Source organism: Ostrea edulis, chromosome 3 (genome assembly GCF_947568905.1).
Source record: "Ostrea edulis chromosome 3, xbOstEdul1.1, whole genome shotgun sequence".
Taxonomy (NCBI): Eukaryota; Metazoa; Mollusca; class Bivalvia; order Ostreida; family Ostreidae; genus Ostrea; species Ostrea edulis.
In genome coordinates this window covers 2074924-2094923 of record NC_079166.1, presented here as the reverse complement: position 1 = coordinate 2094923, position 20000 = coordinate 2074924, and the positions used below count along the sequence as shown (strand labels likewise).

The window sequence follows — 20000 nt, the reverse complement described above, 5'->3', positions numbered from 1 at the left end:
TGACATTCAGGATACATTGCATGTTTATGAGTTGAATTAAAACATAGTGTTCTGAATGAGACTATTTTATCCCTGATAAGAACTACATTTGTCAACTAGTCTTTGCGCTTAACGATTTTTACTACAAACTCATCGGGTAAGTAACAGGGGTGGGTGCAGGACTTTTCGGCACCAAGACGTTTCGGCACTTTATTATTAAGACGTTTCGGCACCAAGATGTTTCGGCACCACGACGTTTCGGCACTTACTTTAAGATGTTTCGGCACAAACAATTATTTTTTATTTGGCACTGATTTATAATTGATTTGATAATACATTGTTTTATTTTAATCTGAATTTTATATTATACATTAATTTGCTATTATATACAAACTTCGGATAATTGAAAATCTTTGGGGGGGGGGGGGGGTTATAACAAAGCAATTTAAATGGGCCCTCCATTGAATGTGTAAATTGTAAAAACAACAACACCCATATCCTTCTCCCTATTCCGTGATTAGGTGCTAATTAGGAGGAGATAATGAAGAGTCCCTGGTACACAATGAGGGCTTCGCATCTCATTGCTGAAGAGAAAACCAACGATGTCAGGTCAGTATGAATTGAATTATATGTATATATATTTTTTAAATTAGATTAAAAAGATATAGTATATCTTATTTTTATGTTCCATTCGATGGTTGGATTGTTATAGATTATACCAGCTTTGTTTTAAGCATTTTAACTAACGCACATTGACAAAAAATATGATGGGTAACTCATCATTAATTTCAATTTCATATTAATTTTGTTGTACAGTTGTATGTCACATGTGAACATACATGCAGCACATTGTTCCTTATTGCTAAAACATTCTAAAATATTTTTTAGATCTTTAGATCTCATATTTTTTTTTTAATTGTGTTAATTTTTGGTAAAAAAAAAAATAATCAAAAAACCCAAACATTTTCTCTGATCTATAGACATCATTCCATAACTTAATTGTTGATGGTAAAAAGAAATAGCCTGCAACTGTTCTATAGTGATTTATATATGAAACACACCCATTCTCTGTCACCGATAATAAGTGCATTTCATGTTTCTATTTGCTGAAAGAATATAGTAGTCACTGATACTGAAATATTTTTTTTAAGAGGTACTTACAATGTAGCTTTATAGAAAAATAATAATATTGTATCAAATACTATGAATAGTTGATATAGATGTCGGGATTTCACATGCATACAATAAAATTATCGACTAGTTAAAATGTAAGTTATTATTACAATTATTTGTGCATTGATTTTTTTTTTATTCTCACAGACAAATGCATTGCATGCAATAAGATTGTTCGCCCCAGACAAGAGGCCATACAGTGTGATGGATGTGAACTATGGCAACACAGAGCATGTAATACTGGTATGATTTTATTCTTTTACTTAATGAAAAATAAGAATGGAAAGCAGTTGTATAATAATGATTAAAAAAAGCCATCAAATGAACAATGTAAAAGAACACAAATTTTAATAATATGACAGGAATCAGCCGTGACCAGTATAGACGAATAGGGAAACTGCAAGAAGACCTCCAGTGGGTTTGCGCCCGGCGCTTGGAAAATTCTACTGATACAGAAGAGGTACTGGTATACGTTATATTTACATGAATGCAATAACATTAAGAACATTTGTATTAAACATCTTGAAATAATTAACAACATATAATTGGAAATTAGTAACGAAAAATCCTTGACATTTACTTCCACATTGGACAATTAAGGTTTTAAAATGGATGAATTAATTTTTCATGTCAGGAACACTCAGTAGATGAATCCCTACTAGACACTTCTATAAAAATATATTATATTCTTTCAGTCTGTAGCTGCAGCTGATGCCACATTTCACGTGTCAATAGCCTCCCTTGGTTCATCAGTTGCTGAACCCGATGATGAAGATGAACAGGAGAATGAATCTACAGTAAGATTTTAAATATTATACAAAATGTAATATTATAATTAGCATACTTGATTCTGAAAAATCCGGCCGACTCGAACTAGGTATACCCGGCGACGCGCTGACAGTCAAATGACCCGGCTACAGTACAGTAATGAAAATGACGTTTCATACAACTGTCAAAAATATACCACAGAGTGGATACAGTTTCTGAAATTGCAAAAAAAGGGACCACGTACTTCATTGATGAACACATAGAACATCAAACCCGATAAAAGCCATTCGATTTTTAATCACTTCTCGCATTGATGAAACGAACATTTGAATAACGAAAATTGTTGCCACATTCTTTTTTGCTATGTGTTTCAAATGTTTAGTGTTGTGTATTTTGATGTTTTGATTCATATTCAGTTTGAAGTTCATTCCTTAAACCGTTAATATATTCACAATCGAGAGATTAGAAGGTACCAGAAATTATAGTAACAAACATTTGACTTTAATCTAATTAACGATACGATGTAGTATTAACTTCTGAATTACTAGAATATACTGTAATTCATGAATAAATGTTACACTTTTTACACATGTAGGATAGTTTTACGTTTATTTGAAATGTGCATCTGGTGCATCAAAATTGGTACCGTATAAGTTTTCTATTATGACCCCTGGGTCGAGGCATCTGCTGGTGGACTGTTAGTCCCCGAGGGTCTCTACAGCCCAGTAGCTAAGTACTTCGTTACTAGCTTGAAAATACGGATGTATATTTAATTGCTGTTATAAAATTTAGAAATTCATTTCAAAATTAAGGATTATCTCCCTCATGCATAGCTCTTATCCTTAGACGAATTTGACTCCACTTTTTTTGGCACGCTGTTTTTGGCTGTAATAGCTCAAAACCTTCATAGTTATTTCGGATTTCAAACATTTTGGTTGAGCATCACTGAAGAGACATTATTTGTCGAAATGTGCATCTGGTGCATCAAAATTGGTACCGTATAAGTTTTACGCACAAGGAAATTGTATAGACGTCGCACACGGTACTGGTGTCATTTTACGTTACGCTTATAACGTCATAAATTGTGGCAAAATAATCACGAAAGCAACGTCACATTTTAAACAAATTCATTATCTCCAAGCTGTAACATCATAATTAAAGCACATGTATGATTTATCGTATAAAAATTCAAAATAAATCTTTGTACGTCTATTGTGTACATTCATAAAAATCATGAAATACTCCAAAGTATACGTACTGTATTTATTTCACCGTGCCTACAACAGCAGGCATGTCGTATGAAATAAGGGTACCCGTTTCGATAGGTTTCGTTTCGCTTCGGCAGATTTCGTTTCATTTCGATTTTTTGAGGGTGGTCTTGTGAAAACTACGTGAATTTAGATATTTTGTCAGACGTTGAACTTTTGATCTCGTCTCTTATATTATATGAAAGTTTGAATGGTAGTTATATGGCGTGTAAAACGGTGCATTTACACACATTTTGATTTATATGCTATTTCAGGGAGAACAAACAATGATTTAGAAGGTTGGCACAACCGAATCAACTCCAGAGGACGAGTCCCATTTTACCTCCTATTACAAGAACTGTACAAGGAGGTCACTGCCATCCCCATGCAGGCCAGGCTGCTGACGGAAGGGAAGATGGAGAGACTACACAGGAAACAGTCCTCCAGACTCAATGGCAAACTCTTCCAACTTTGGGAGGAATACAATGCCAGACAGATTAGCACCACCCAGCTGCTGAGAAAGTGCTCGTAGTTATATGGACCTGTTGACATTTGATGTTAATTTCTGTTCTGTTGTGTTACTTCAGCGGTGTTGGGGAAAATGTTTAACTGTACAATTCATTTATTTATTTGAGTGATTGAAAACTGTATGATGGTACATGTAAATGTTTGTTTGACATAAGTACTGCTAAATAAACCACATTTAAAAATGCTTCATTTGGTTTTTACTTTACTGATATTCAATTTGCATAGCAAACAAAGCACTACATAGATAAGAAAAGTAAGCAATTAAAGCACTACACTTTTTGATGCTCATCACAAATGCTCTATTAAAGGGGCATACGCACGATTTGAGCTGAAAATTTAAAATTTTATTTTTCCATTTTATTGTGAATTGTGAGCATGACCACTGATATTCAAATTTTTGCTAACAATTAGAAATACCTAATCTAAGCATTCTAAACATTAAAAATGGAAAAATAAAATTTGAATTTTTTGGCTCAAATTGTGTCCATGTCCCTTTAATGAACTATACTAAGGTCAATGGAAGCTCCTGGATTTTACAGATTTTATGGGGCTTGAAATATTTCTCCTATTTAGTCATTTGTACTATTTTCTATCATTTTTTAAAAGGTGAAATTAATAAAATGACCCAAATTTTAAGGGTTTTTTGGAAAAAATTACGTTCTGCCAATAAAGTAATTCAAGAAATCAAAAGATTTCGTAATTTATTTCTTTGGGAGTGGAAGAAATTATTGCTTCTTTTATCGTTTAGTACGTTTTCCGAAACAAGATACTGCGATTTATCTTAAATTTGAAAATTTTAAGGGGGGGGGGGGAGGGGCGGCTGCGCCCCTCTAAATCCGCCACTGAGTAAGAGTGCCAATTTGGTAGCCCAAATAAAAATTTACTAGCCCAAATGTTATGTAAGAATGATTCAACATGATTCGAAATTTTAAGTTTGAACATTTTTATGCCTCCGAGATCGGGGAGGGGGGGGGGGCATATTGTTTTTGTCCTGTCTGTCATTCCTTCATTCTGTCTGAAACTTTAACCTTGCTAATAACTTTTGAACAGTAAGTGATAGAGCTTTAATATTTCACATGAGTGTTCCTTGTGACAAGACCTTTCCGTTGGTACTAAACATTTTGACCTTGACATTTGACCTACTTTTAATTTTTTTTTTACTTTGGTCATAACTTCTAAATGGTAAATATTAGGGTTTTCATATTGTACATGAGCATTTCTTGTGACAAGATCTTTCTACTGGTAGCAAGATATTTGTCATTGTGACCTTGACCATCTTTGGAATTGGCCATTATAGGGGGCATTTGTGTTTCACAAACACATCTTGTTACTGAGTATTACAATACAAGTTTAACACAAGAGTTCAAAGTATCTTTCAACTTCTAACTCCGTCATTCCATAGTCAAATTCTTTAGAATTCTCTAATTCTGATTCTTCTAGTTCTTCATCATCACTCTCATCCTAACAAAAGTAAAAATTAGGGTTGTTAAGTAATGTTCATACATCATTAACGTCTGAGGCGGCCGCTTGTTGTTTTTACGTTGGGGCAAAAAGTTTACGCCATTTACTATTTTCGTGTTCTCTTAATACAGAATCAATTCTAAAATTATCCAAGCTGGACACGAACTTACAATTTGCAACGTTTTCCTTTCTGCACAGGATGCAAAATACGATACCATCATTGTATTCAAGCCAGGACGGGCTGTCCTGCCAAACACGCCGACATTTTCTTTGTCACTTTTTCCCCCTCATACTTCATAGCGCCAACTTTCTCTGCCTCTGCACGTGTTGTTTCACCGACTTCCTACCAGGAATCGCACCCTAGTGGCGGAATCATAAATGTACGGGCATGCGTGTCAATAATTTTTGGTAGCCCGATCCCGAATTTATTAGCCAGGCTGGTAAACTATATGAATAAGGATTGATTGTATCTTGCTTAACGTCTCGTTTGAGAATTTTTCACTCATATTTAGGCCTATGCTCGGCACTTACGGCCATTGAGCAGTGAGGGTTCTTTAGCGTGCCACACCTACTGTGACACGGGACATCCGTTTTTAAGGTAATCTCCGAGGACCCGTGACATTCACACTTGATGCCGAGAGTTTGGCGATGACACTGTCCCTAAATGTTTTAACGACTTAGGTCTGTCGCGGCCGGGATTCGAACTCCGTGCCTTCCGGATGCGGGGCGAACTTCAAACTCATTCTATACTGGTAAAGATGGTGACCTGGTTCCAATGTTTTAGGCCATAGTTCAAGGTTAAACAATATTCAATAATTCCAATGTTATTTATTACAAATGTTTTGATTGGACAAAGATAAATCTAAACGAGAATTTACACATCAATAAATCCAAAAACGATAGGTATACATACGCGCTTGAAAACAAACAACATAGTGCGGGGAAAGTATTCAAATTATTGAAGTTGATAATGCAGGGAACGAATTGGAATTATAAGAATCAAACATTCTTTTTGAAGAATTTATCGATGTGTAAACTCTAGACATTTTACTCACAAACTTAACATAAAATTGCTTCGCACTTTTATTCAATTTGTGAGTAAAATGTCCAGAGTTTACACATCGATAAATTCTTCAAAAAGAATGTTTAATCCTATAATATACATTATCTCGACTTACATCTGTCAATTAATGGGGGTGCCGGTAGGGGGCATGTATTGCTAATGCAATACTCTCAGAATGCTTGTTCTTTTGTTTTATACGCGTAAAATTCGTAAGAAAGGACGGGTATATTGTTGTTACCCCAGTCCGTCCGTCTGTCTGTCACACTTTCTTCTTATTCCTCAAACTCCTCTTATTTTAAGAAGCAATCAACTTATATTTTGGTATGACAAGTGGTGTCTTGTACATGTAGATGTGCAGTAATTTTTCGGATTTTTTATTCTAATCCTGGGAGCCCAATGGGGGTAAAACAAAATAATTAAATCTTTTGGAATATGATACGTAATATCCTGTAGATGTGCAATAAGCTTTTGAAATTTTCAATTTTACCTTGGGGCAAAATGGGGATCGAAAACGTCGTTTCTCTATAAAAACCTGGTTTCGAGAACTCTTCTTAAATTTTACAAAGTTGCGAAATCCTTTTTTCGACAATAAAAGCCCCTGGTTCCGAGAACTCTCCTTTCAATTTACGCCGTAGTGTTTTTGATCTGCTTTTAAACGAAAAATCCCTCTTACATGAGATTGATCACTGTTCGTTATCTTCGCCTTTCATTTTATGCAGTAGGACATGATTTATGGTGCAATAAGTTCGGTGAATTTTCTTTTTCACCTTGTGGGGCAAACGGGATGGAAAAACGACGAATACAAACCTTGTGCTCGGTGCACTGCGTCATGTGCAACAAGAATATATGTGTGATAATAGGAACTTTTGTATTCACAAAAATCTTCCTTGCACAACTCCATTATGATTTTCTTACGTGTTTCAGAGCAAATGATGGCGGAATGTTCCGAGGTTCACATGCAGAGTCCAGTAAACTGTGACACGTGTGAAGAGGACGCCGCTGAACATTTCTGTCAAACCTGCCATGACAAACTGTGCTCAAGGTGCAAGAAAATTCACAACAAAAGTAAGGCCACGTTTGACCATGAAGTCGTTCTATTAACATCCCACGCCCTGTCCTTATCAAATGATACACCTCCACAGCAAGTGTGTAGATCTCATGCTGGGTTTCGTGCAAATGTATGCTGTAGCGAATGTGAAATCCCAATATGTGAAAAATGTCTTCTTTCTGAGCACAATGGACACCAGGTGATCGGCATCACTGATATGTTTCAAACGAAGATGGTAAAACTGGAAGAGAAATACTCGGTGATTCGTTCTGAGCTACCCAGATATATCACCAAACTTCACGAGGTACAAGAGAGAAAAACGAAGGTCACTGAAAACAATGACCTTGCGCAAAAGGAGATACAGAGTCGCATGGTAATCGTCAAATCCAAACTAGATAGTCAGATGATGAAGTTGTTGGAGGATATGGAGGAGAACAAGAAGGTGGTGTTAGTTAATCTTGAGTCTCAGGAGGGTGCACTGGAAGGGCATATCAAGAATATGAAAAGGTATATCAATGATTATGAAAATAAGTTACCTCAAGAGAAAACTGATTTCATCTTATTTGGAAATTGTGCTTTAAGTTCAACAATGCCTGAGCAATTTCCGAACTTTGCGTATCCAGATTTACTGAAGTATGAAAGCGATGCTGTTGATGACGCTGCATTGAAGAATCTTTGCGGACGTCTCACGGTGGAAAATGTACCGCGTTTGAAACCTATTGTCAAGACTTTGGAGACAATATTTATTGGGAACAGATATGAAGGGAAGACTACGTCTCTGGCCTACCAATGGCAAGATGATACATTCTGGTTATATTCACGTGAAAAATGTTTTAAAATCGACAGGAGTGCAAACGTTTTATACACAGTCAACACAAATTCTAAACTTTACAATAAAAAGCCAATCGCTGTCACAAAGAAAGGAAAAGTCATTTACAGACAAGACCAGTGCACTCTGAATGAAATAGATGATTATGGTCTCACGTACAATTATCATGCTTCGCCCGGCTTAGCGCCTTTGTGTTTGTGTGCAAGGAAAGATGGCGGTGTTATTGTTGGATTTTTAGACGTAGATTTAACTGATGGTGGATTTTTCTGGCTTACAGAGGACGGGGTCGTTGAAAAAGAAAACAGGAACATTGAAACATGGAATAAAGTATACAGGGGTGACATTGCAGGGACACGTCAACCGGCATACCTAGCCGAAAATGTAAATGGAGATATATGCCTTTCTAACAAAATAGTAGGCGTTTACACTTCCGACCTTCAGCATCGATTTTCCTACAAAGGTCTGAAATCCAAAGGATTCCTTCCTTATGGCATTTGCACAAACCAGTATGGTCATATATTGATTACAGACGGATTCAGTCGTGGGGTCCACATTCTTAGCAAGGACGGCGATTTCCTTAAGTTGATGAACATACCAGGTTTGGATGGAAGTTGCCCAATAGCTTTGACTGTTGATAAGAATTGCAGTCTCTGCGTCGGGTGTTCAGATGGAAGAATCAGAGTTGTAGAGTACCTGAATGTGTGACAGACATTTGACATAATTGTTAAACCGGATATGAGTCATCATTAAACCGGATATTAGTCATTCCTAAATCGTGTATGATTCATAGAAGAAAATTATTGACCAAGAATGTTTTGCGTTACATTTCTACCCCCTCCCCCTGCTTTTCATAATTGTATAATAATACGTGGTATCAACTTTACAGTCATTGATTTACACCAAAGTTCATTTGAATTTGTTGTGTTTTTATCTGTATAGTGTGGAGAAAGTATACCACAATTCAATAAAATAGATGATTTCCTAAATCTTAAGATTATTCTGAGAATGGGATATATATCTGAACCACACAGATATCATATGATGAAATCCAGCAGCATTTTAACTCACTCAAATCACGAAACCAGTACATACTGCCAGTCCGTCTTCAGAATACGGGTACTTATGCTTGCTACATTAATTATTTGTAAACTGGGTACATCAGTTGTTCTGTGCACTATTGTACGTTTCATTTTAGCTCAAATTTTGCAGCCCTTCACCGGCAATGGTGACGTCCTCATATGAGTGAAATATTATCTAGTGGGATGGTAAACAACCATCAACCAACCAACCATACTACAACCCCTTAGGAGAATGCTTAATATTTTAGTTCCCCCCTACCGCCAGGGGCCATTATCTGACTAAACTTGAATCTAGTCTATACCAGGAAGCTTTCAGGTAAATCTCTACTCAAGGCCCAGTGGTTCTTGAGAAGACTTTTAAAAGATTTACTCTATATATACAGGGGGTGCTTACTCCTCCTAGGCACCTGATCCCACCTCTGGTGTGTCCAGGGGTCCGTGTTTGCCCAACTATCTATTTTATATTGCTTATAGGAGGTAGAGATTGATCACTCTTCGTTATTGTCACCTTTCATTCGCATGTAAATCTTTGATCCCCTATTGTGGCCCCATCCAACCCCCGGGGGACATGATTTTTAGCCGAGTTGCAACGAAGTTGAACTCGGCTATTGGTTTGATGATGCGGGCGGGTGGGCGTCAACAATTGGTTTCCGGATGATAACTCAGAAAGTGTAAATCCGAATCAAATGAAACTTGGATATATTGTTTGATACCAGGTAAGGAAGACCCCTATTGATTTTGGAGAACAAAGGTCAAGGTCACAGTGACCGAATATAGAATGAAAATTTCAGAAATATTTGGTTTCCGGATGATAAATCAGAAAGTGTAAATCCGAATAAAATGATACTTAAAGATATTGTTATATACCAGGTAAGGAAGACCCCTATTGATTTTGGAGAAAAATATGTCAAAGGTCAAGTTCACAGTGACCGAATATAGAATGAAAATTTCAGAAATATTTGGTTTCCGGATGATAACTCGAACATTTTTAATTTGAATCAAATGAAACTTGGATATATTGTTGGATACCAGCAAAGCAAGGCCCCTATTGATTTTGGAGAAAAAAATGTCAAAGGTCAAGGTCACAGTGACCGAAAATAGATTGAAAACTTCAGACAAATATGGTTTCTGGACAGAAACTCGAAAAGTTTAAAACTGAAATTAGTTCTTCACAATTATAAATATGCCACATCATCCCTGACTTTACAATGTATCCCATGCAACTCGGCTCATGCACCCCTGGGTGCATATATTGATTTTAACAAAATAAAATTCACATGTATGAGATTAATCACTGTTCGTTATCTTCGCCTTTCATAAGATAGGCATATCTTATGAAGAATACTGTGGAATTGAATATATTACAGTATTACTCAATACCGCTTACATTATTTTTTCATAAAATATAATTCTAAGTATAGATATCAGTTTCTGTAACAATCTAATTAAAATTAGATCCTTTGATTTACATGTAGATATATAACAGCAATTTTACTGCATGAAACAAGTTGCTATCATTCAACTGGGCAAGTTGTTACAATCACTAAATTTTAAGTGCATGTGCCGAGTTCTGCACAGAGCTAAACTAATGAAATTAAATTAAAAAGTAATCTAATGGGGCTTAAGATTTTGACATAAAATAGTATTAACAGTGATAATTATTGAGATCTCATTCTATAACAAAAAGCATAACAAAATTGAATTGGTTGGAATTGATTTTATTCTTGAATAATGTAATAAATAGCATGACGTAATAACATGGCGGTAAAATAAGCCCTAGAGCGATACACGAATAATACTAGAAATAAAAACTCAACAAAGAATAATGGAAATCAAATTCTAATCATTATTAAATAACGGATGGATTCCATATGGAACTTACATCTTCATGTTCCATTTAATGCTCATCTGAGCTGAATCTACACTGTCTACCAAAATTAATTGTAATCAAAGCTGTGAAATGTCAATTCCCATGCTAGTATTTTCTTTTGAACATATGGTGTCTGCTCATGTAAAGCATAAGGAGTTTTATGGAACATGAAATTTTGAATATATTTCGAACCTCGTGACTGTTTGCTCCAATAAATACAAAAACTTTCAAATTAGAAAGAATTTTCTTCCTGTTACCAAATAAGAATTCCAGGGGTCACAATGCTCACCTGAATCACGATGCTCACCTGAATCACAATGCTCACCTGAATCACGATGCTCACCTGAATCTCACCTGAATCACAATGCTCACCTGAATCACGATGCTCACCTGAATCACAATGCTCACCTGAATCACAATGCTCACCTGAATCTCACCTGAATCACAATGCTCACCTGAATCTCACCTGAATCACAATGCTCACCTGAATCTCACCTGAATCACAATGCTCACCTGAATCTCACCTGAATCACAATGCTCACCTGAATCTCACCTGAATCACAATGCTCACCTGAATCTCACCTGAATCACGATGCTCACCTGAATCACAAGCACCAAACGTGACACCAAAAAGAAACAGTCTTCAAGGTTTGGTGTCTTAGCAGGCAGTGGTTTTATTTGTCTGGGAAAAGGGTGGGATCTATCGAGAAAAATCGCAAAACTTAGTTTTCGTTTATGAGCAATTAATTTTTTTGGGTAAAATCTCATACTTAAGTCCAAGTTTCGACTATAAGTTTTTTGTGGTTGAGAAATTCAGACCTGGATTTTATCCCAACCAGCCAGAAGCCAAGATGGACATGTGATTTTGATTACATTTAATATGAGCTGATAGTCTAGAAGACAATCATTTGTGCCAAGTGTGAACACTTAACTGAGGAGATTAATGTCAACGAAACCGAATTCCAAACCACAGCAGCCACATTTAACTTAAAAAACACAAAATAACGATACATATTTCTTCGGGACATAGCTGATACATGTGGAGTCAACTCGTAAACATCCATTCAGGAGAAGAAAGTTGACAATTTCCCGTTAAGACTGAGAAGCTAACTCTGTATTGAATATCTCAAATCTTCGTTGTGTATCTAGCTTATATGAAGGTGTCTTTATATCTATCTAAGTAAATGTGTGAATAAAATTACCAGTTTTGAATTTCATTTTCCATCGTTGTTACATTTTTGCTTAGACGAATATTTATAAGTTATAGACTTTGTATGGGGAAATATGACGACCGAGTTTTTTGGCGCGTAGACGGACCGAGCTTGCGACAAAAAACGAGGTCGTCATGTTTTCCCATACAAAGTCTATAACCTTTTTATTATATACTTTCAATTTCATTTAGAAACTAACAATAATTTATTTTTAGCAATTTATTTATTGGTTTAACTGAGTAAAAGATGAAAAATTTGAAAATTAACGACGGAGTAATTTGCTTGTGTATTGATTGTGACGTAATGTTTGCCGGCCGGAATGTTTCCGGGCATATATCGTGTGATATATGCCCGCAAACTTTTAAAGGAAAGAGAAGAGATGAAATTGAAAGTATATAATAAGTACATGTATGTCCCTCCAGTTACAAAAATATTACATGGCATCTATTGATGTTAAAGGGTAATATCTCTGATCAAGTACTAGTGTTACTTGTGAGAAGCACGTCAGTTTAACCTAAAGGGGGAACTTTAATGCAACACATCACCGATTTGAAAATCTGGGTAAACTAGTGCTGTATATATAAAATTATGAAGTCCTTAAAAATCACATGCATACGTTTTTCATTCACAGTTTACACGTAGAACATTTAAGAATACATGATAAACGCAACCAATCTCATGTCTTCTTTGTAATATCTGTACCTTCGATATTTAATTCTTGCATTAGATGATATGAAGGTCTTTTCTGATGAGTTCTAAAATTTTGTGGAGGTGATATCAATGATTCATCTACATGGATTCGAGTTACTAAATCTTTGGTATCATTTTCACCACAAGGTGTCACTATATGTTTCCCGTTTCTATTGCTCCCATGAAGTTGGACGCCACCGTTAACATTATTCTCTAATGAACGTCCGAATTCTTTCATGTCAACATTATCTACAATAGTCACACGCTTGTTGTTTCGTTTTGGAGAATCTGGGTTAGAGGAATGTTTGGAAGGTACGAACGATGTGGTATGGATGAGAGGAGATCTATTTGTGACCGGACTGCTTTCTAGGCTCCGGATGTGAGGGGAAACCCAGTGCGTTTGTTGTGAGGAGTTGCTCTCTGTTGATTTCACGATGTGGAGCTGTTTCCGTTTGTGACGATGATAACAGTATATCATAAGTACTATAACCAAAATGAGTATCACAGACGGAACTGTCGCGTAAAGCACAGTCCACATGATTTTGTTCATACCTGAAATAAACAAAAAACGATTCTGTTTTTATCAGCATCACCTTCATTTTCTTAAGAAGATAAAGTTTCATTGGGAAGGTTTAAATATGTGAAATATATAAATTTCATTCAGTAGGAAAGAACTGTTTATATAGCCGCTTTTTAAAGTATCAACGATGTTATAATTACGTTTACAATTTTAAACATTTAATGACACTCGTTTAAAACAGTAAGATTAAATATTGCCTCTATATCATTTGGTTAAATATAATATTTCCTCTATATCATTTGGTTAAAATTAAATATTGCCTCTATATAATTTGGTTAAATTTAATATTGCCTCTATATCATTAGGTTAAAATTAAATATTGCCTCTATATAATTTGGTTAAATTTAATATTGCCTCTATATCATTAGGTTAAAATTAAATATTGCCTCTATATCATTAAGTTAAAATTGAATATTGCCTCTATATCATTTGGTTAAAATTAAATATTGCCTCTACATCATTTGGTTAAAATTAAATATTGCCTCTATATCCTTAGGTTAAAATTAAATATTGCCTCTACATCATTTGGTTAAAATTAAATATTGCCTCTAAATCATTTGGTTAAAATTAAATATTGCCTCTATATCCTTAGGTTAAAATTAAATATTGCCTCTATATCATTTGGTTAAAATTAAATATTGCCTCTATATCATTAGGTTAAAATTAAATATTGCCTCTATATCATTTGGTTAAAATTAAATATTGCCTCTATATCATTTGTTTATAGTTCGTGTTTTACGTCCCTTTGAGAATTTCCCCCTCATATCGGGGTTTCTATAGTAGATCCTGCGCTGTTTTATTTTTATATTTTTGTTTGGGGGGTGTACTTGGAAACAAAAATGATGCTTTACAATCTTTCTCATCGCTGTCGTCCTCGTAGCCACAATTTGGCACCTCATTACACTGTAGAGACTTGTCGATGCACAGTTTAATCTTCGAAGATTTGCAGGTCGGCGAGTTTTCGTCACATGCCTCTCCCTTACACAGGAATTGCTGACAATCATCTGAAATTCAATAGAGTACTATAAACTTTGCAATTAATAACGACCGTCACTGAATAAACAGTATGGTAGACAACGACGATGTACTATGGTATTTTTCCAAAGCTGAAGATCAAGAATGTTTAATATTTGTAGATTTATACGCCGGATAGACATAATGATGAATTTTTATATAAAAGGCTGCTGCCTTTTGATTTCTGTTTAATCACTAAAATTACCATTTTCCACCAGTTTTACCGCAGTCCACGTCAATTTAAACGCCAGCGCAATGTCGTCCCTGTCTGTTTGAAACCTAGAGAAGGAATCATTAAATGTTATAATTGACATCCAGCATCAATCTTATCAGATAGTTGAATATGTTCCTACTAGACGTTAATACGGATTAGCACACCTTCCATTGTAAAATAACGGGGAGGGGGAAAAAACCCGCCAGTCTCGAACTCACTAACTGTAGGTTGGCAGTGTAACACCGAGGTCTACGCAGAAAATATATAAGCAAGGTTGAACCGAGGCTATGGGGGAAAAGTCAGCTTGCGCATGCTCAAGTGTACAGGAGCCAATCGGAACTCAGCACGACCTTTTCCGTCAAGTCGCGAAAGAAAAAGAAAACCCACTAGGTTTTTCTTTTCGACTTCACGGAAAAGACCAAGGTGGTTCCGATTGCACCTGGAGCTTGCTGACGCGATCTTTATTTATAGATTACAACATAACAAGGGGGAACATGAAAAGGAATTTCATATAAAAGTTCTTTATGGTTTGTGAAAAGCAGTTTTTATTCTATTTTTTGCCTTTTCTTGGTCACTTCCTCTTTGGAGGGAGCACGAGCCTTTTTACGTGAACAATCTTGAATTCCCGTTACCCAGGGATGATTTGTCTTTTGATTGTAATTGGCTTAGTGATTCTTGAAAAGATTTTTAAAAGATGCCTCAAAATTGTCACTAAATCTTAATTATCTCCATTTGATCAAATGTATGGCACTTCATTTGAATAAACTTGAATCCTCTTTATCCAAGCATTCTCTGTAACAAGTTTGGCTGAAATTAGCCCTGTGGTTCTGGAGAAAAAGTCGAAATGCTAAACGTTTACGGACGGACAGCCAGACTAAAGGTGATCAGGAAATCTCAGGTGAGCTAAATCTTCACACGAAGAGTAATCAGTCAAGTTATGGTATACAAACATAGTACCATAAAAAAAAAAACCATATACAAAATTTAGAAATTCATTTCAAAATTAAGGATTATCTCCCTCGTGCATAGCTCTTATCCTTGGACGAATTTGGCTCCACTTTTTTGGCACACTGTTTTTGGCTATATTTAGCTCCAAAACTTCATAGTTATTTTGGATTTCAAATATTTCGGTTGAGCATCACTGAAGAGACATTATTTGTTGAAATGCGCATCTGGTGCATCAAAATTGGTACCGTATAAGTTTTACATACATGTAACTCTTTTATAGATAAACAACATCCCCCCTCTCCATTGCATGCGGCTGTACGACTACCTCCAGAAGACCTGTTTGTAAATATACTGACCTGACTACAACTTTGCTATCCAATGACCAATACTCTCTCTTTCTGTACGGGATTTCACTCATTGGACTACAATACGATCTCTCGGGCAGCATCCGAGGAATGGCGAAGCCGTTGTAAATCGCTAACCGTGTGCTGCCGCAGTGATACTCCATCTGGCCATGCTCACCTGAGATTTCATAATTTTCGATAATCAAATCATATTTTTTCTAAAATTCAAAGTAAGTTTAAATTTTCGATATTCAAATCATATTTTTTCTAAAATTCAAAGTTTAAATTTTCGATATTCAAATCATATTTTTTTTTTAAAATTCAAAGTAAGTTTAAAACAGTCTCAAAGAGAAACTTATCGACAAATTATATTTCAAAAATCTCTAAAGTCTTCATAATAGTCTTTTATTTGAGAGAGCCATTACTAACTGAGAATGTACACCTACTACTGCTGGAGAGATCTACAAGGGTCAATAAAATTTTCTCCGTTTCCTCGACAACGATGATCCAGGTGCAGCTGGCCCGGGGGTGGGAGAATTCAGGATATCCGGGGGACGAGATGACCCCTCCCGACCCCATCAGGAATTCCGGTCCACACCCGATAGTGGAGGGACCAAAATGGTGCCAGTCTGTGATAGAAAATTCCATGACAATTAATGTAAGGATGCTGAACTTGCTAAGCTGCTTAATGTAAGTAATATATTTTGTACTTAAACTTGACGGATTTATAGGGGGAAAAATCCCCATGAACTAAGCTGCAAGAAGTTAAGTCATGTATACAGATTTATCTGTTTTGTATATATTTGTTTTATGTAAATTTGTTTCATCTATATTTGTATAATGTAAATTGCTTAGGTAACACAGAGTTTCGTTTATTTCCAACTAATATTTACTGCAATAGTATTTTAATATCACCGTCTATATACTGAGTAACGCCTAAGAAACAGGTGCGTGGTTTTTTGTTTTTTTTATATTGTTCTGACTTAGTTACTAAACTGTTAATATGAAAAAGCACTGCTTCAAGTTTGAATACTTTTCTCTCTCCCATTCTTGCTCAAAATTTGTCTTTTATTTGAAACTGTAAAAAAACCATTTTTTGTTGAATTGATTGATGAAACTCTAAGAGAGAGTGTCTTCTGTACATGTTTTAATTTGAATTACTTTTTAAAAAAGTACTCACTGTCTCCAAGGAAGGTGTAGTGAGCAAGAAATCCATTCGAATGTTTTGTAAAGTCCGAAACGAATAAAATTTCCATTTTTGAATATCCAGATATGAAGTCTCTTGGTGTATTCGTCCCACAATGTCTGTCGATGAGATCCTTAAACCCATTGTTTTTAACATAGTAAATCTCCAAATAATCGAACGTGCATCTGAAACGAATTAAATACTATCAATGTAAAAACATATTGTGTCTGAAATGTTGTCTATCTTGTTTTATTTCCCCCACTTCGTGGATAATTTGAATTCTTGGTTAAATCTAAACTGCGAAAACAAAGAAAACAAGTGATATAACATTTCCGATATTCTTTTTTTTTTATTTACTTATTTTTTTTTTTTTTTTTTTTTTTTTTTTTTTTACATACAACCATTGATAGTCGTTAGCGGCCGTTAGTGAGTATGTTGGTAAATAAAACCCCTCTTGTTGTTTGCTTGTTTTCATTTTTCTCACGTCTTAACCATTACCCGTTCAGTTAGTTTAATAAGTTTATCGTTTTATGTGGTGGTACGAAACATCAGTACTTGGATGACCAAAAATCCATTGTAGTAATCCCCTGGGGATCCAAGTTAGAATAGGTCCTCAGTATCCATTGCTTGTCCTATATGAGGCGACTAAATGGGGCCGTCCTTCGGATGAGATCACAATAACAGAGGCCCCTTGTCACAGCAGATGTGGCACGATAAAGATTCATCCCTACTCAAGGGCCGTAAGTACCGACCATATGCTTAAATTTTGCAGCCCTTTAATGGCAATGGTTTCGTCTCCATGTGATTGAAAATTTCTCGAGCGGGACGTTAATCAATTTACAACCAACCTACCAAAAATAGTAATAATGGCCAAATACAGATGAAAAAATTGCTTCTGAAAATATTCCCCTAACCATGTCCACACATTATCGCGAATTTAACTGTTGACCTTGACTTATGGTCTTGATGTTTATCTGACAAACAGCTGTGACCTTGAACTTTCCGTTTATCAGTTTTGAAGCCAGTGTTCTGTATAATTTAAAAGTGCTTCCAGGGTTAAAGGTGCTGGTAGACAAAAACAGACCAAAAGTAACATTCTCACAAATCAAAACAGACCAAAAGTAACATTCTCACAAATCAAAACAGACCAAAAGTAACATTCTCACAAATCGTCGTAGACAAAACAGACCAAAAGTAACATTCTCACAAATCAAAACAGACCAAAAGTAACATTCTCACAAATCGTCGTAGACAAAACAGACCAAAAGTAACATTCTCACAAATCAAAACAGACCAAAAGTAACATTCTCACAAATCGTCGTAGACAAAACAGACCAAAAGTAACATTCTCACAAATCGCCGGGAAGGAAACATGGTAATAAAAATTTGCCACATTGCAGAACAACTTATAAATGTAGAATTACTCCGAGGCGCTATATATACAATATTACAAATACTAAAACATCAGATCGAGTAGGTGTAAGCCTGATAACGAAATTAGAATCATATTGCAGTAACTAAAAAAAAAAAAATGCTCTCTGATCTGTCCCCCTGTATCGCCATTAGCATCAAATACGCTCTACATCCCTGCCTTATATTCTCATGATCACAAAACATTAATCATTGGTGTTACTAGAGCCTCTTGAGACATTTTATTGTAGGGTTTTATTGAGCCGGTATTACAGTATCATTTTGTACATTAACGAATGCCATGCCCGATCACAAATACATCAGACTTGTAACAAATAGCAAATGTGCTCCCATGCGAGAAGAAAAACGAATCCTCTGATTGATCACACAATGGTCATAATCGCGATATTCGATTTCATCATGCTTCATAATCGCAGCCTGATTCCTTCTAACATGCAAGTAAAGTTTTTTGAAGTTTTATATGGAATTAGTGACTTTATGTCACTGAGTGGCTAAGGGTAACCAAGATTTTGGATTCATCAAATGAAGTAGGATTTTGCTGTGAACAAACAATGGAAATCTGTTATTAATACACGGAATGCTCTTCTATCGTGTCTATTGAAATTTCAAACAGAGCTTGAGAATAATGCGAAAATAAAAGTGCTTTGATAGGAAATTCACAAGGTAAATATGAGATTTTAGAAATCCAGTCCAGGTCTGTATCAGTAGAAATGACATTGAAAAAAACCAGGTCCGATATGAGTAAAACTATCAATGAAAATTCCAGGAGTGGTATCTGTCACAGGGGCGTTGCCCGTTTTGGGCCCGAAATCTGTGATACCATAGAGATAGAAAGAGGTCTAACTCTGACCCAGATAAAAAAAAAACCTACCCACTCGTTTCAAATACCTAAAAAAAACAAGAACTATGTGCGATATGCGTAATATGTCGGTCTTCTTGCATAGATTAAAATTGTTAACTACCTGCATAAAACATGTAGAAGGGGGCATAATTGAAGTGTAGTAATATGAATTCACGATACATAAAATAGGAACTTCGGTATGCGTACTAAAACTTTACTCTAATTATTTTTGATGTAAAGCCTACATCCATTTAATATCACAACAACACCACCCTGATTACAGGGCCCACTATAAATACATTAACCACGTGTTTCATTACAGGGCCCACTATAAATACATTAACCACGTGTTTCATTACAGGGCCCACTATAAATACATTAACCACGTGTTTCATTACAGGGCCCACTATAAATACATTAACCACGTGTTTCATTACAGGGCCCACTATAAATACATTAACCACGTGTTTCATTACAGGGCCCACTATAAATACAT

General features: G+C 35.6%; 2 protein-coding genes across 14 annotated transcripts in view; one reads left to right on the top strand and one right to left on the bottom strand.

Moving 5' to 3' along the window:
• LOC125676919 (uncharacterized) overlaps nt 1–9082 on the top strand; it is a 9684-nt gene extending 602 nt beyond the window's left edge. Inside the window, exons 2-6 of one of the 2 annotated variants that reach the window (XM_048914786.2) lie at nt 501–588; nt 1300–1395; nt 1515–1612; nt 1848–1949; nt 3443–3880. In XM_048914786.2, coding sequence (XP_048770743.2) covers nt 582–588; nt 1300–1395; nt 1515–1612; nt 1848–1949; nt 3443–3463 — 324 coding nt within the window. In that variant the 5' untranslated portion in view covers nt 501–581 and the 3' untranslated portion in view covers nt 3464–3880. Of the gene's footprint in view, nt 1–500; nt 589–1299; nt 1396–1514; nt 1613–1847; nt 1950–3442; nt 3881–7143 lie in introns of those variants that run through there. The other variant, XM_048914785.2, reaches the window with a different exon arrangement.
• A 1790-nt stretch (nt 9083–10872) lies between these two features.
• The window catches only part of LOC125675009 (neuropilin and tolloid-like protein 2), a 49496-nt gene continuing 40368 nt past the window's right edge, over nt 10873–20000 (bottom strand). For 2 of the 12 annotated variants that reach the window (XM_048912465.2, XM_048912463.2), the window contains exons 4-9: nt 17227–17417; nt 16493–16675; nt 16059–16224; nt 14746–14819; nt 14378–14530; nt 10873–13498 (exon numbers count right to left, since the gene is read on the bottom strand). In XM_048912465.2, the coding sequence (XP_048768422.2) occupies nt 12933–13498; nt 14378–14530; nt 14746–14819; nt 16059–16224; nt 16493–16675; nt 17227–17417 (1333 nt within the window). In that variant the 3' untranslated portion in view covers nt 10873–12932. The remainder of the gene's footprint in view (nt 13499–14377; nt 14531–14745; nt 14820–16058; nt 16225–16492; nt 16676–17226; nt 17418–20000) is intronic. The other 10 variants (XR_008801594.1, XR_008801599.1, XR_008801598.1 and 7 more) reach the window with 10 other exon arrangements.